Below are 11,888 nucleotides of genomic sequence, written 5' to 3' on the forward strand. Positions count from 1 at the left end.
CTAGACAGACCTTTGTTGGCAAAGTAATGTCTCTGCTTTTGAGTATGCTATCTAGGTTGGTCATAACTTTTCTTCCAAGGAGTAAGCATCTTTTAATTTCATGGATGCAGTCACCATCTGTAGTGATTTTGGAGCCCCCCAAAATAAAGTCTGACACTGTTTCCACTGTTTCCCCATCTATTTCCCATGAAGTGATGGGACCAGATGTCATGATCTTAGTTTTCTGAATGTTGAGCTTTAAGCCAACTTTTTCACTCTCACTTTCATCAAGAGGCTTTTGAGTTCCTCTTCACTTTGTGCCATAAGGGTGGTGTCATCTAGATATCTTAGGTCACTTTATTTTTTTCTCTTCATTTTCCTTTCATCAGTTGTCTGAGTCATGGTAAATCACTGATTTTCATTCAGGAGTGATTTTGTTCTTAAGGGATATTTGGCAATGTCTGGAGATAATTTTTTTAAAATCTTTTTTGAATGGGATGTGAGAGTTGGGGAAGCTACTGGTGTCTAGTGTATAAGGCCACGAATGCTGCTAAGCACCCTACAATGTATAGGGCAGTGCCTCTGCTCCTCCCTCACCCTCTGTCCCAAGAATTATCTGGCCCCAAATTTTAACAGTAGCCAGGTTGAAAATCCCTGTGATATAGTAAATGTCTCTACACTTGTAACTAATTGAAAGATGGAGGGCAATCATACTGTTCAGGCTTATTAGGATGGTCCTATCTTGGCTTCATCTTATTCTAATTCTCCAGGTCACCAGGGCCAGGGGTTCCATAGAATGATTGGAAGCTAAAACGTTCTATTGAATAAAGTGATTTTTTTTTTTTTTCCCCCACCAGTAGCAATCAGTTTGTATCTCAGCCTCAGACCCCTGCTGGAGAAGAATGCAGCTGTGCAGACCTTTCTGGAGTCCAGGATCCTGCCAATAGGTGTACCTCTTTTGGTACAAGATGGGGGCATAAATAAACATGTTCATAAATATGGTAGCCACTGCTTTTTGCAAATGTGTGCATTTGATGTTAATTTTCTATAATCACCCTAGCAATTATTTAATACCAATGAAGAATCTGAGACTACTTATAAACAGTACTAAATTGCTTTAGTTATGTCCAACTTTTGTGCCCCAATGGACCGTATAGCCTGCCAGGCTCCTCTGTCCAAGAGTAAGTGAGAAAGTTATAATTCAACCATTGGAGTCTGCCAGGATCCAAATCAGGTATTCACCAAGAGGGTTCAACATTCCTCAGGTCAACCCAAGGCAGGTTTTAATGTTTTACCCTCATTTCAAGAGAATCTCCCCTTGGGGCTGAACTGTATAAAGGATGCTCTGCCTTCCCAGTTAACTGTTACAGGGAGTCCTGGTCCAATTCTTAGTCTTTAGATCCAGGGATGTTCTCTCCTGGACTCTGCAGATCTGATCTTCAGCATGACTGAGCCTTGGACAGGCTGCTGCTCCTACATGATGTCCTCAGTGCTGTGAGTCAGCTCTGAGAATTCACTCAGCTTCTTCTAAACCCATAGCCTGATCAACCCTCTACAGCTTTTCCACCTGGTCTGGTGATAATGGATCCCTTTGTACCTTCACCATGGTGAGCATGGACCTAGATGGCCCTCATGGATCTTTTGATACTTAATGCCAGACACTGTTCTGAATTATCTTATGTATAATGTTTAATCTCCATTGGAACTCTGAAGGAAATATGGTGCACAGAGACACAAAGAGGTTAAGTAACATGCATGAGATTGTGCCCTTAGTGAATGATGAAGAGAGATTAATCCAGAGCCCTCTTGACCTCTGTGATCTGCCCCACCTCAAAATACGGTAAGTGCTATGGAAATGAATGAACAGTAGGATGGTGGTCAGGTTTGGGCTCTCTGAAGAGCTGACAGTTTCTATTTGAAGCCTAGCATGTGACAATTCAGGGAAGTGTGGACCAGCAAAGGAAGACAGTGAGTAGAATGCTTTGGACCTTTATTTTAGATCAAATGGGTCAACAGAGACCAGAGTTTCCTTTTTCTGAAAGTAGAAACTGCACTGAGTTTCCTAAAGAAGTTTCTCATTAAAGTCCCGAGTATAGGTCAATGGCCAACACCAAAGCATGACTCAATAAGGGTAAAATCTTACAGGGTGAGGGAGGTTGGTATGAGACAGTCCAAACAATGGTTTTCAGACCTAGACTAGGGAAAAGCATAGTCCAGTAGGCACAGTGCTAGAAGTTTGAACATAACTGAGAGGGTTTAAAGGTGAGCCAATGTGTCAATTTTTGTGGTCATTCTTGTCCTCTCCCCATCTGCATTTCTTGACTTGCTTTTTCCTCCCTTGATGCTTATAGGAATCAATCCTTGGAATGATTTGTTTCCATGAGAAGTTTAGTTATTGATTGGTCATTCTTTTTCCTTGGCAGATGGTGAGCATTTTAGTGTGCTGCTTCAACTTTGTCTTTGGCTCAGAAATATTTTCTTCTAGTATATCATCAGTAGTGTTCATTTTCTATGTCTTCAGATTACACCTTCATGGACACCAGTTATCAGCACTTGGGATCTCCGTTGCCTGCCCTTAACTTCCATTATCTCACTGAGAGTATGTTCCTCTAGTGAAAAGTCTCCTTAGAGCCCCCTTCATGTCCCTGTTCCTCAGACTGTAGATGAAGGGGTTCAGCATGGGGGTGACTATTGTGTACATCACCGAGGCTATTGAACCCTTTCTGGAGGGGTGGGCTGTTCCTGAAGTGAGGTAGACCCCAAGGCCTGTGCCATAGAACAAGGAGACAACTGAGAGGTGAGACCCACAGGTGGAAAAGGCTTTGTACTTCCCCCCAGAAGATGACATGCCCATTATGGAGAAGATAATTCTAGAATAAGAGAAAAGGATCCCAGTCAGGGGAATAATACCCAGCAAGCCAGTTACAAAATACAGCACAATGTCATTGACAAGGGTGTCAGAGCAGGCAAGCTTGAGAATTTGAGCAAGTTCACAGAAGAAGTGGGGGATTTCTGTCTCTTTGCAGAAAGATACCCTCAAAACCATCAAACTTTGCAACAAAGAATATGTCAGGCAGATCAGCCAAGAAAGCAGAAGCAGGAGACCACAAAGGCGAGGGTTCATGATGACTGTGTAGTGCAGCGGGTGACAGATGGCCACGAACCGGTCATAGGCCATCACTGTCAGTAGCAAATTATCTAGCCCAGCAAAGGTCATGAAAAAATACATCTGGGTAAGGCATCCTTCATACGTGATGCCTTTGTTCTGCTTCTGGATATTTACTAACATCTTGGGGACTATGGTGGAGGTGAAACAGATGTCAGTGAAGGACAGGTTGGAGAGGAAGAAGTACATGGGGGTGTGGAGGTTGGACTCAGAGATGATGGCCAGGATGATGAGCAGGTTCCCTGTAACACAGACCAGGTACATGGACAGGAACAGTCCAATGAGGAGGGGTTGAAGGTCCGCATCATCCGAGAGCCCCAGAAGGATGAATTTTGAAATAACTGTCTGATTCTCTGTTTCCATATAAGTTACGGAAATTGCCTTATGGAAAGAGGCAAGAATAGTGTTCAAACAATGACAAAACAGGAATGTGGCATATACTTGAAACTCATTCATTCAAGTCTTATGTCTTATCTATGAGTTTTCTTTAGTTAACCAAGATCTCAATAATACCTTCCTTTTTTTTTTGATCTCTACTCCTTGGAACATCTCTTTAAAAATTGAACATTCCAGGACTTCCCTGGGAGTCCAGTGTTTTAGAATCTGCCTGCCAATCCAGGGGGACATGGGTTTGACCCCTGGTCCAGGAGGGTTCCACATGCCATGGAGCAACTAGGTCCTTGAGCCACAACTACTGAAGCCCATGTACACTAGAGGCCCTGCTCTGCAACAAGAGAAGTCACTGCAATAAGAAACCTACACACAGCAACTAGAGAGGAACCTCAGCCTGCTGCAACTACAGAAAGCCTGCATGTGGCAGTAAAGACCCAGTGTAGCCAAGAATAAATTAATAAATTAAAAAAAAAAGAATGTTATATGAATTAACTGGTGGTCCAGTGGTTAAGAGTCTGCCTTCCAATATGGGGGATGCAGGTTTGATCCCAGGTCGGGGAACTAAGGTCCCATATGGCATGGAGCATGGACTATAGAGCCCATGTGCCACAAGAGCCCAGGTGTTGCAACAAAAGATCCAGTGTGCCACAACTAAGACCAAATACAGCCAATAAATAAATATATATTTAAAAACATGAATGTTGTACACCATGCAGGGCTTTCTTTCATCTTCCCTGACTCATGACTGTTCCTTTGCTCCCTAATTCCTGTGAAAGTACCAGCCTCATGACCATCTCTTTCCTGCCTTGCAGTTGTGGTCTCTTCAAGTCCCAGGGAAAGGTGGAGAGGAGATCATTGGGAGTTACAAAATTAAATGATATTTTCTTATCCTCATGCCGTTTGCTTGAAACAGGATCTTTAAGCAGACCATTCTCTGTCTCAAGTTTGACTTGGAAAAGGATACCATGAAAAAGCTTTATAGATAATTCCTCCATTATCATATAGTAGCTTCTCTATTACTATCCCAATTGATCCCTCTATTATTGTCATAATGATCAATGTAGCATAATGCACCCTAATTCCAAAGGCAAAATCAGAGCCCCACCATAATTGTTCCCAGCAGGTTTGTGTTCTAGTTCTTTACATTTTTTCAGGTTGAGAGGACTATGCCTTTTCTGTTCCATTGCCATTTCACAACCTAAGCACTTAGTATAGTACTTGGTATATAATGTGTGTGTGTGCTTAGTAGCTTCAGTCATGTCTGACTCTTTTTGACCTTATGGATTGAAGCCCACCAGGCTCCTCTTCCATGGGATTCTCCAGGCAAGAATATTGGAGTGGATTGCCATGCCCTCCTCCAGGGGATCTTTTCAGCCCAAGGGTCAAACTCTGTCTGCGTCTCCTGCATTGCAGGTGGATTCTTTCCCCACTGGGCCATCTGGGATATAATAGATGCTCTATAAATATTTGTTGAATGAATAACAGAAATTGTCAGGGTGGAGTAGAGGCAATTCCCTTTCATAAAATCTTTTGACTAAGAACAAAGAGACTATTTATCATGAACTTTTTTCAACTGAAAATAAAGAGGATGAGAGCCTTCTGTCTTTTATTGTGTTCCTTAAAAAAAAAAAAAAAAAAAGCCTTGGTTTCTCTTTGAATGTTGCACCTCTGCCACAGGAGGGAATTTCTAAACTGAGAACAATTGTCCTCAATTTTATATGCATTTAAGCAAACGTTCCTTCCTGAACCAAGGAGACTTCCCTGGTGGCTCAGATGGTAAAGCGTCTGCTTATAATGTGGGAGACCCGGGTTCGATCCCTGGGTTGGGAAGATCCCCTGGAGAAGGAAATGGCACCCCACTCCAGTATTCTTGCCTGGAAAATCCCATGGATGAAGGAGCCTGGTAGGCTACAGTCCACGGGGCTGCAAAGAGTCGGACACGACTGAGTGAATTCACTTTCACTTTCACTTTCCTTCCTTTGAGCTGAAATGTGTCTTTATAAATTACATGGTTTTAATTCCCCTCTCTGAAAATAATTTCTCTTTGCCATGATAACTTTAGATGTTTGCAGACATTTAAATGATTCTCTAAGTCTCCTCATCTTTCACTGATTTCAGTTATTTGAGTGCCTACTGTATGCCAGGCACTGGATTAGAGCCAAGTATGAAAGGTAAGAGACATGGGCTCTGCTATTCTGTAGCATTGAGTGTTACAGAAATGTTACTGCCTTGGAAGAAAAGTTATGACCAACCTAGATAGCATATTGAAAAGCAGAGACATTACTTTGCCAACAAAGGTCTGTCTAGTCAAGGCTATGGTTTTTCCAGTGGTCATGTATGGATGTGAGAGTTGGACTGTGAAGAAAGCTGAGCACTGAAGAATTGATGCTTTTGAACTGTGGTGTTGGAGAAGACTCTTGAGAGTCCCTTGGACTGCAAGGAGATCCAACCAGTCCATTCTAAAGGAGATCAGCCCTGGGATTTCTTTGGAAGGAATGATGCTAAAGCTGAAACTCCAGTACTTTGGCCACCTCATGCGAAGAGTTGACTCATTGGAAAAGACTCTGATGCTGGGAGGGATTGGGGGCAAGAGGAGAAGGGGACGACAGAGGATGAGATGGCTGGATGGCATCACTGACTCGATGGACGTGAGTCTGGGTGAACTCCGGGAGTTGGTGATGGACAGGGAGGCCTGGCATGCTGTGATTCATGGGGTCGCAAAGAGTCGGACACGACTGAGTGACTGAACTGAACTTGACTCCTCTGAGGTCATTATTCTGATTAAGACTCTGATGATCCAGCCATGCAAAGAAAGTGATTAGTAGGAGTATTAACTGGTCAAATGTAAGGAACTTAGTTGAAATCCAAGAAAGTTTGTGAAAGAAGATGAATGAGGACAGGCAACTTTTAAAATAGTGAGATGACATGAATACAGAAATATCAGTGGGACAGACTAGACAGTCATGAAACAGTTATTAGCCAACGTGAGAATTTAGTTTGTAATATAGATAATATTGGGCTTCCCTGGTAGTGATTAAAGAATCTGCCTGCCAATGCAGGAGATCTGGGTTCGATCCCTGGACCTGGAAGATCCTCTGGAGAAGAGCCTGGCTATCGACTCCAGTATTCTTGCCCCCAGAATTCCAGGGACAGAGGACCCTGGTGGGCTGCAGTCCATGGGGTCACAAAGAGTTTGACGTGACTGAGCAAGTGAGCATGAGCAACACTATATATGAGAGTCACACATTTATTTATTGGAAAATAATGCTTTGATATTAGATACTCAATTACTCAACATTTTATAATTCTAGGAACATCCTGTACAATTTCATAGCTTTGGACCTTTACCCCTCTCACTGGGAGTCCCCTCTCACCTGGAAAAGTCGTATCCCCCCTTCCATACTCTGTCCTGAAATCTTCATTGGCATTGCCAGGCAGCAACGGGCATACTCTCTTTGGACCTTCTCTGTACCTTGTTGAAACTGGACCACACCTGAAGCAAGCTATCACACTGCATCCATGTGTTCATTTCTGGGTTTTTACATCCTACCTGGAGAGCAACACATTATAGTTACCTCTTTATATGCAGTACCCAGCTCAGTGTTAGGCATAGAGGAGAAGCTCTGTAGATGTAAAAATGTCCTTTTGAAGGAAAAAATGGTGGAAAATTATTCAGGTGGGTACAGAGTAGGCTTCCCTGGTGGTTCAGATGGCAAAGAATCAACCTGCTGTGCAAGAGACCCGGGTACAATCCTGGTTTGGGAAGATCCCCTGGAGAAGGGAATGGCTGCCCACTCCAGTATTCTTGCCTGGGGAATTCCATGGAAAGAGGAGCCTGGCAGTCTATGGTTGACTCATGGGGTTGAAAAGAGTTGAACACAACCAAAGGACTAACACATACACACATAGAGTGGGTTATGAGGGGGTGGGCCAAAACTGAAGGACACTTAGAGTTGACCTAGAAATAGAGGTAAGAGAACACAGATTGTAGTGGGGCTTGGAGAGCTCTGTCCAGCACCAGGGACTTTTCCTTGATTTTGGTGGGCTTTTCTTCCCCTGGTGTCTCAGTCGGGGAAAAAAAAAAAAAATCTGCCTGCAATGCAGGAGACCTGGGTTTGATCCCTGGGTGGGGAAGATCCCCTGGAGAAGGGAATGGCAACCCACTCCAGTATTCTTGCCTGGAGAATCGCATAGACAGATGAGGCTGGTGGGCTACAGTCCATGGGGTCGCAAAGAGATACAGCTGAGCGACTAACACCTCTTCCCCGTACATACCTACCTGTGTGCCAGGAAAATGTGCAAGGAAAATATTTGGCTCCTTCTTACCTCTTTACCACAGCTGTCTTTGAGCAACATAAGGCATCACAGTGCAATTTCTAAAGGTCTGGGCTCTATGATCTTTGCTTCTCTCAGTGGAGGACAAACAAGGACAGAGATCAGAGACAAAGAGCTGAGTCTGGGACTCAGGGCTAGACTGATACCTGGCGTGGCACAGGGCTTTTCCTCCTGCTGTGGGATAGGTGAGCCAGAGGAGAAGAGCACAGGAGAATTATGTGGGGCTGAATCTCCTCACTTCCTACTGAATGATTGGCTGCTTTTGTGGTCTGTTTCTGGAGAGTTCCCCCCTTGAGGGTTCGGGCAGTGACCTGCTCTGCCACATCCACCCACTGGGAGCAGAGCTGGAGCCACATGTGGGGTCTGCTATCCCCTCATCCCCAAGTCCTACAACCCCATACCTCAGCCCTCATTAGCCCCTTTTCTTCCTGAAGCAGTTTTTCTCTTCGGGTGTGGCCTCTAGGGTACCCAGCTTCCCTTAGGGAGCATCTTACTCCACCTCCAGTTCAATTGCAAGTCTAAAGATTAAGAAACATCTTGGGTGAAGCCTTCTTCAAGATCCTGGGGACACCTGAGGACCACGCTTTGGAACAGATATGAAACCAGTAGAGGGATTTCCCTGGTGGTCCAATGGCTAAGACTCCATGCTCCCAATGCGGGGTGCCTGAATTCAATCTCTGGTCAGGGAGCTAGAGCCCACATGCTGCAAACTGAGTTCACATGACCAACTAAAAGATCTCATGAGCTGCAACTGAGAGTTTGCATGTTGCAGCTACAGATTCCGCATGCTTCAACAAAAATCAAAGATCCCATGTGCTGCAACTAAGATTTAGTTCAGTTCATTTCAGTTCAGTCGCTCAGTCATGTCCTACTCTTTATGACCCCATGAATTGCAGCATGCCAGGCTTCCCTGTTGATCACCAGCTCCCGGAGTTCACCCAAACTCATGTCCATTGAGTCCGTGATGCCATCCAGCCATTTCATCCTCTGTCATCCCCTTCTCCTCCTGCCCCCAATCCCTCCCAGCATCAGAGTCTTTTCCAATGATACAACTCTTCCTATGAGGTGGCTAAAGTACTGGAGTTTCAGCTTTAGCATCAGTCCTTCCAAAGAACACCCAGGACTGATCTCCTTTAGAATGGGCTAGTTGGATCTCCTTGCAGTCCAGGGGACTCTCAAGAGTCTTCTCTAACACCACAGTTCAAAAGCATCAATTCTTCAGTGCTCAGCTTTCTTCACAGTCCAACTTTCACATCCATACATGACCACTGGAAAAACCATAGCCTTGACTAGATGGACCTGAGAGAGTCATTTCCTAGGCAGGTTGATACGGAGTCTAGGGGTCCCCAAGGAGAGAGGGGTCTGGAATTCTCAAGGAGGAAGAAAGGACAAACTTTTTTTCTTTCTCCACATTCCTTAGGATTATATAACAATAATGTATCCTGCCTAAGGACAGTCTTTGGATTCAACCTTCCGTTATCTTAAAATGTTAATTATGGGAGTAGACCTGGTCTTTACAAGGATGTATCTTGCCTGAAGACAGTGTTATCTTAAAATGTAAATTATGGGAGTAGGTCTGATGAGGTCTTTACAACCTCCAGATATTCTTTGGATTATATAACTTCATTGTTAACACTAGCAAGCGGGTACTCTTTCTACCCCCTTCTTATGCCTATGTCAGAAGCTTTCTCTATCTCCTTTATACTTAAATAAAACTCTATTACACAAAAGCTCTGAGCAATCAAGCCTCGTCTCTGGCCCCGGATTGAATTCTTCTCCTCCGGGGGCCGAGAATCCCGGTGTCTTCGCGTGATTCAACCACAGACCTTTCAGACATTTGTTGGCAAAGTCACATCTCTGCTTTCTAATATGCTGTCTAGATTGGTCATAATTTCCCTTCCAAGGAGTAAGCGTCTTTTAATTTCATTGCTGCAATCACCATCTGCAGTGATTTTGGAGCCCAGAAAAATAAAGTCTGACATTGTTTCAACAGTTTCCCCATCTATTTCCCATGAAGTGATGGGACCAGATGCCATGATCTTACTTTTCTGAAAGTTGAGCTTTAAGCCAACTTTTTCACTCTCCTCTTTCACTTTCATCAAGAGGCTTTTTAGTTCTTCAGTTTCTGCCATAAGGGTGGTGTAATCTGCATATCTGAGGTTATTGATGTTTATCCCACCCAGCGTTTCTCATGATGTACTCTGCATAGAAGTTAAATAAGCAGGGTGACAATATACAGCCTTGATGTACTCCTTTTCCTATTTGGAACCAGTCTGTTGTTCCATGTCCACTTCTAACTGTTGCTTCCTGACCTACATATAGGTTTCTCAAGAGGCAGGTCAGATGGTCTCGTATTCCCATCTCTTTCAGAATTTTCCACAGTTTATTGTGATCCACACAGTCAAAGGCTTTGGCATAGTCAATAAAGCAGAAAGAGATGCTTTTCTGGAACTCTCTTGCTTTTTCGATGATCCAGCAGATGTTGGCAATTTGATCTCCGGTTCCTCTGCCTTTTCTAAATCCAGCTTCAATATCTGGAAGTTCATGGTTCACATATTGCTGAAGCCTGGCTTGGAGAATTTTGAGCATTACCTTACTAGCATGTGAGATGAGTGCAATTGTGCAGTAGTTTGAGCATTCTTTGGCACTGCCTTTCTTTGGGATTGGAATGAAAACTGACCTTTTCCAGTCCTGTGGCCACTGCTGAGTTTTCCAAATTTGCTGGCATAGTGAGTGCAGCACTTTCACAGCATCATCTTTCAGGATTTGGAATCGCTCAACTGGAATTCCATCACCTCCACTAGCTTTGTTCATAGTGATGCTTTCTAAGGCCCACTTGACTTCACATTCCAGGATGTCTGGCTCTAGGTCAGTGATCACACCTTCGTGATTATCTGGGTCATAAAGATCTTTTTTATACAGTTCTGTGTATTCTTGCCACCTCTTCTTAATATCTTCTGCTTCTGTTAGGTCCATACCATTTCTGTCCTTTATCGAGCCCATCTTTGCGTGAAATATTCCCTTGGTATCTCTAATTTTCTTGAAGAGATCTCTAGTTTTTCCCATTCTGTTGTTTTCCTCGAGGAAGGCTTTCTTATCTCTCCTTGTTATTCTTTGGAACTCTGCATTCAAATGGGAATATCTTTCCTTTTCTCCTTTGCTTTTCGCTTCTCTTCTTTTCACAACTATTTGGGTGCAGCCAAAAAGTAAAAAAAAAAAAGCAGTGGACAGGAGGACAAGCTTTCAAGGGTCACTGCAGTAACAGGACAATGACCTTGACCATTCCCAGGCCCAAACAGGCATGAGGCAACTTGATACTGTGTGTCTGGAGAGTGAAGTCAGAAGTCAGGGGTCACTGAGTGATGGGATGTCAGGACCTTCACAGAGCCCTGTGGTCTGCTTTGTAGTCGGCCTAGCAGATGTCCCCTGTTCATTCAACTTATAAACCCTTTTAAAGCCCCTTCCTTTTTAAAAAACTTTTTATTTGATATTGGAGTATACCCGATTAACAATGTGGTGATACTTTCAAGTGGACAGTGAAGGGATTCAGCCATAGATAAACACGTATCCATCCTCCTCCAAACTGCCCTCCTATGCAGGCTGCCACATGGCACTGAGAGGGGTTCCCTGGAGCACCTTCCATTTTTGATAATGTGATAAACAAGTCAGAGTAAGCCTCATGGGATTTCCTTGTGCTTGTACAATCCATTGAGGTTATCCAAGGAGACAAATGATAAATAAACAGGTAAATAGAAAATAATATATATAGATAATGATGTAATTACGTAAATAGATAATGATGTATATGATTTAAAATATTAATGAAGTAGGGCTATGGGCTAGAGTGAGCCTGAGGCTTCTCAGAGGAGGTGACATTTGGAGCTAAGATGGAAATATTCATAAAAGACCTGGAGCCAGGCAAAAGGCAAGGAGGAAAAAGCATACTTGGCACTCTCGGGAGAGGAAAGCACATGTGCAAAAGCCCTGAGACAGCAACTGGCTTGATATTTTTGTC

General features: G+C 43.7%; 1 protein-coding gene across 1 annotated transcript; it reads right to left on the minus strand.

The window, feature by feature from the left end:
- Positions 1 to 818: 818 nt before the first annotated feature.
- Positions 819 to 4,006, minus strand: LOC147368500 (olfactory receptor 7D4-like). The gene has a single exon (XM_086409165.1). The coding sequence runs from the start codon at positions 3,599 to 3,601 to the stop codon at positions 2,570 to 2,572; it is 1,032 nt and encodes a 343-aa protein (XP_086265291.1). The 5' UTR covers positions 3,602 to 4,006; the 3' UTR covers positions 819 to 2,569.
- Positions 4,007 to 11,888: the final 7,882 nt, after the last annotated feature.

The sequence above is a fragment of the Bos grunniens genome, chromosome 7, assembly GCF_055505025.1.
Source record: "Bos grunniens cultivar Pamir isolate PY7600 chromosome 7, Bosgru_T2T1.0, whole genome shotgun sequence".
NCBI classification, from domain to species: domain Eukaryota; kingdom Metazoa; phylum Chordata; class Mammalia; order Artiodactyla; family Bovidae; genus Bos; species Bos grunniens.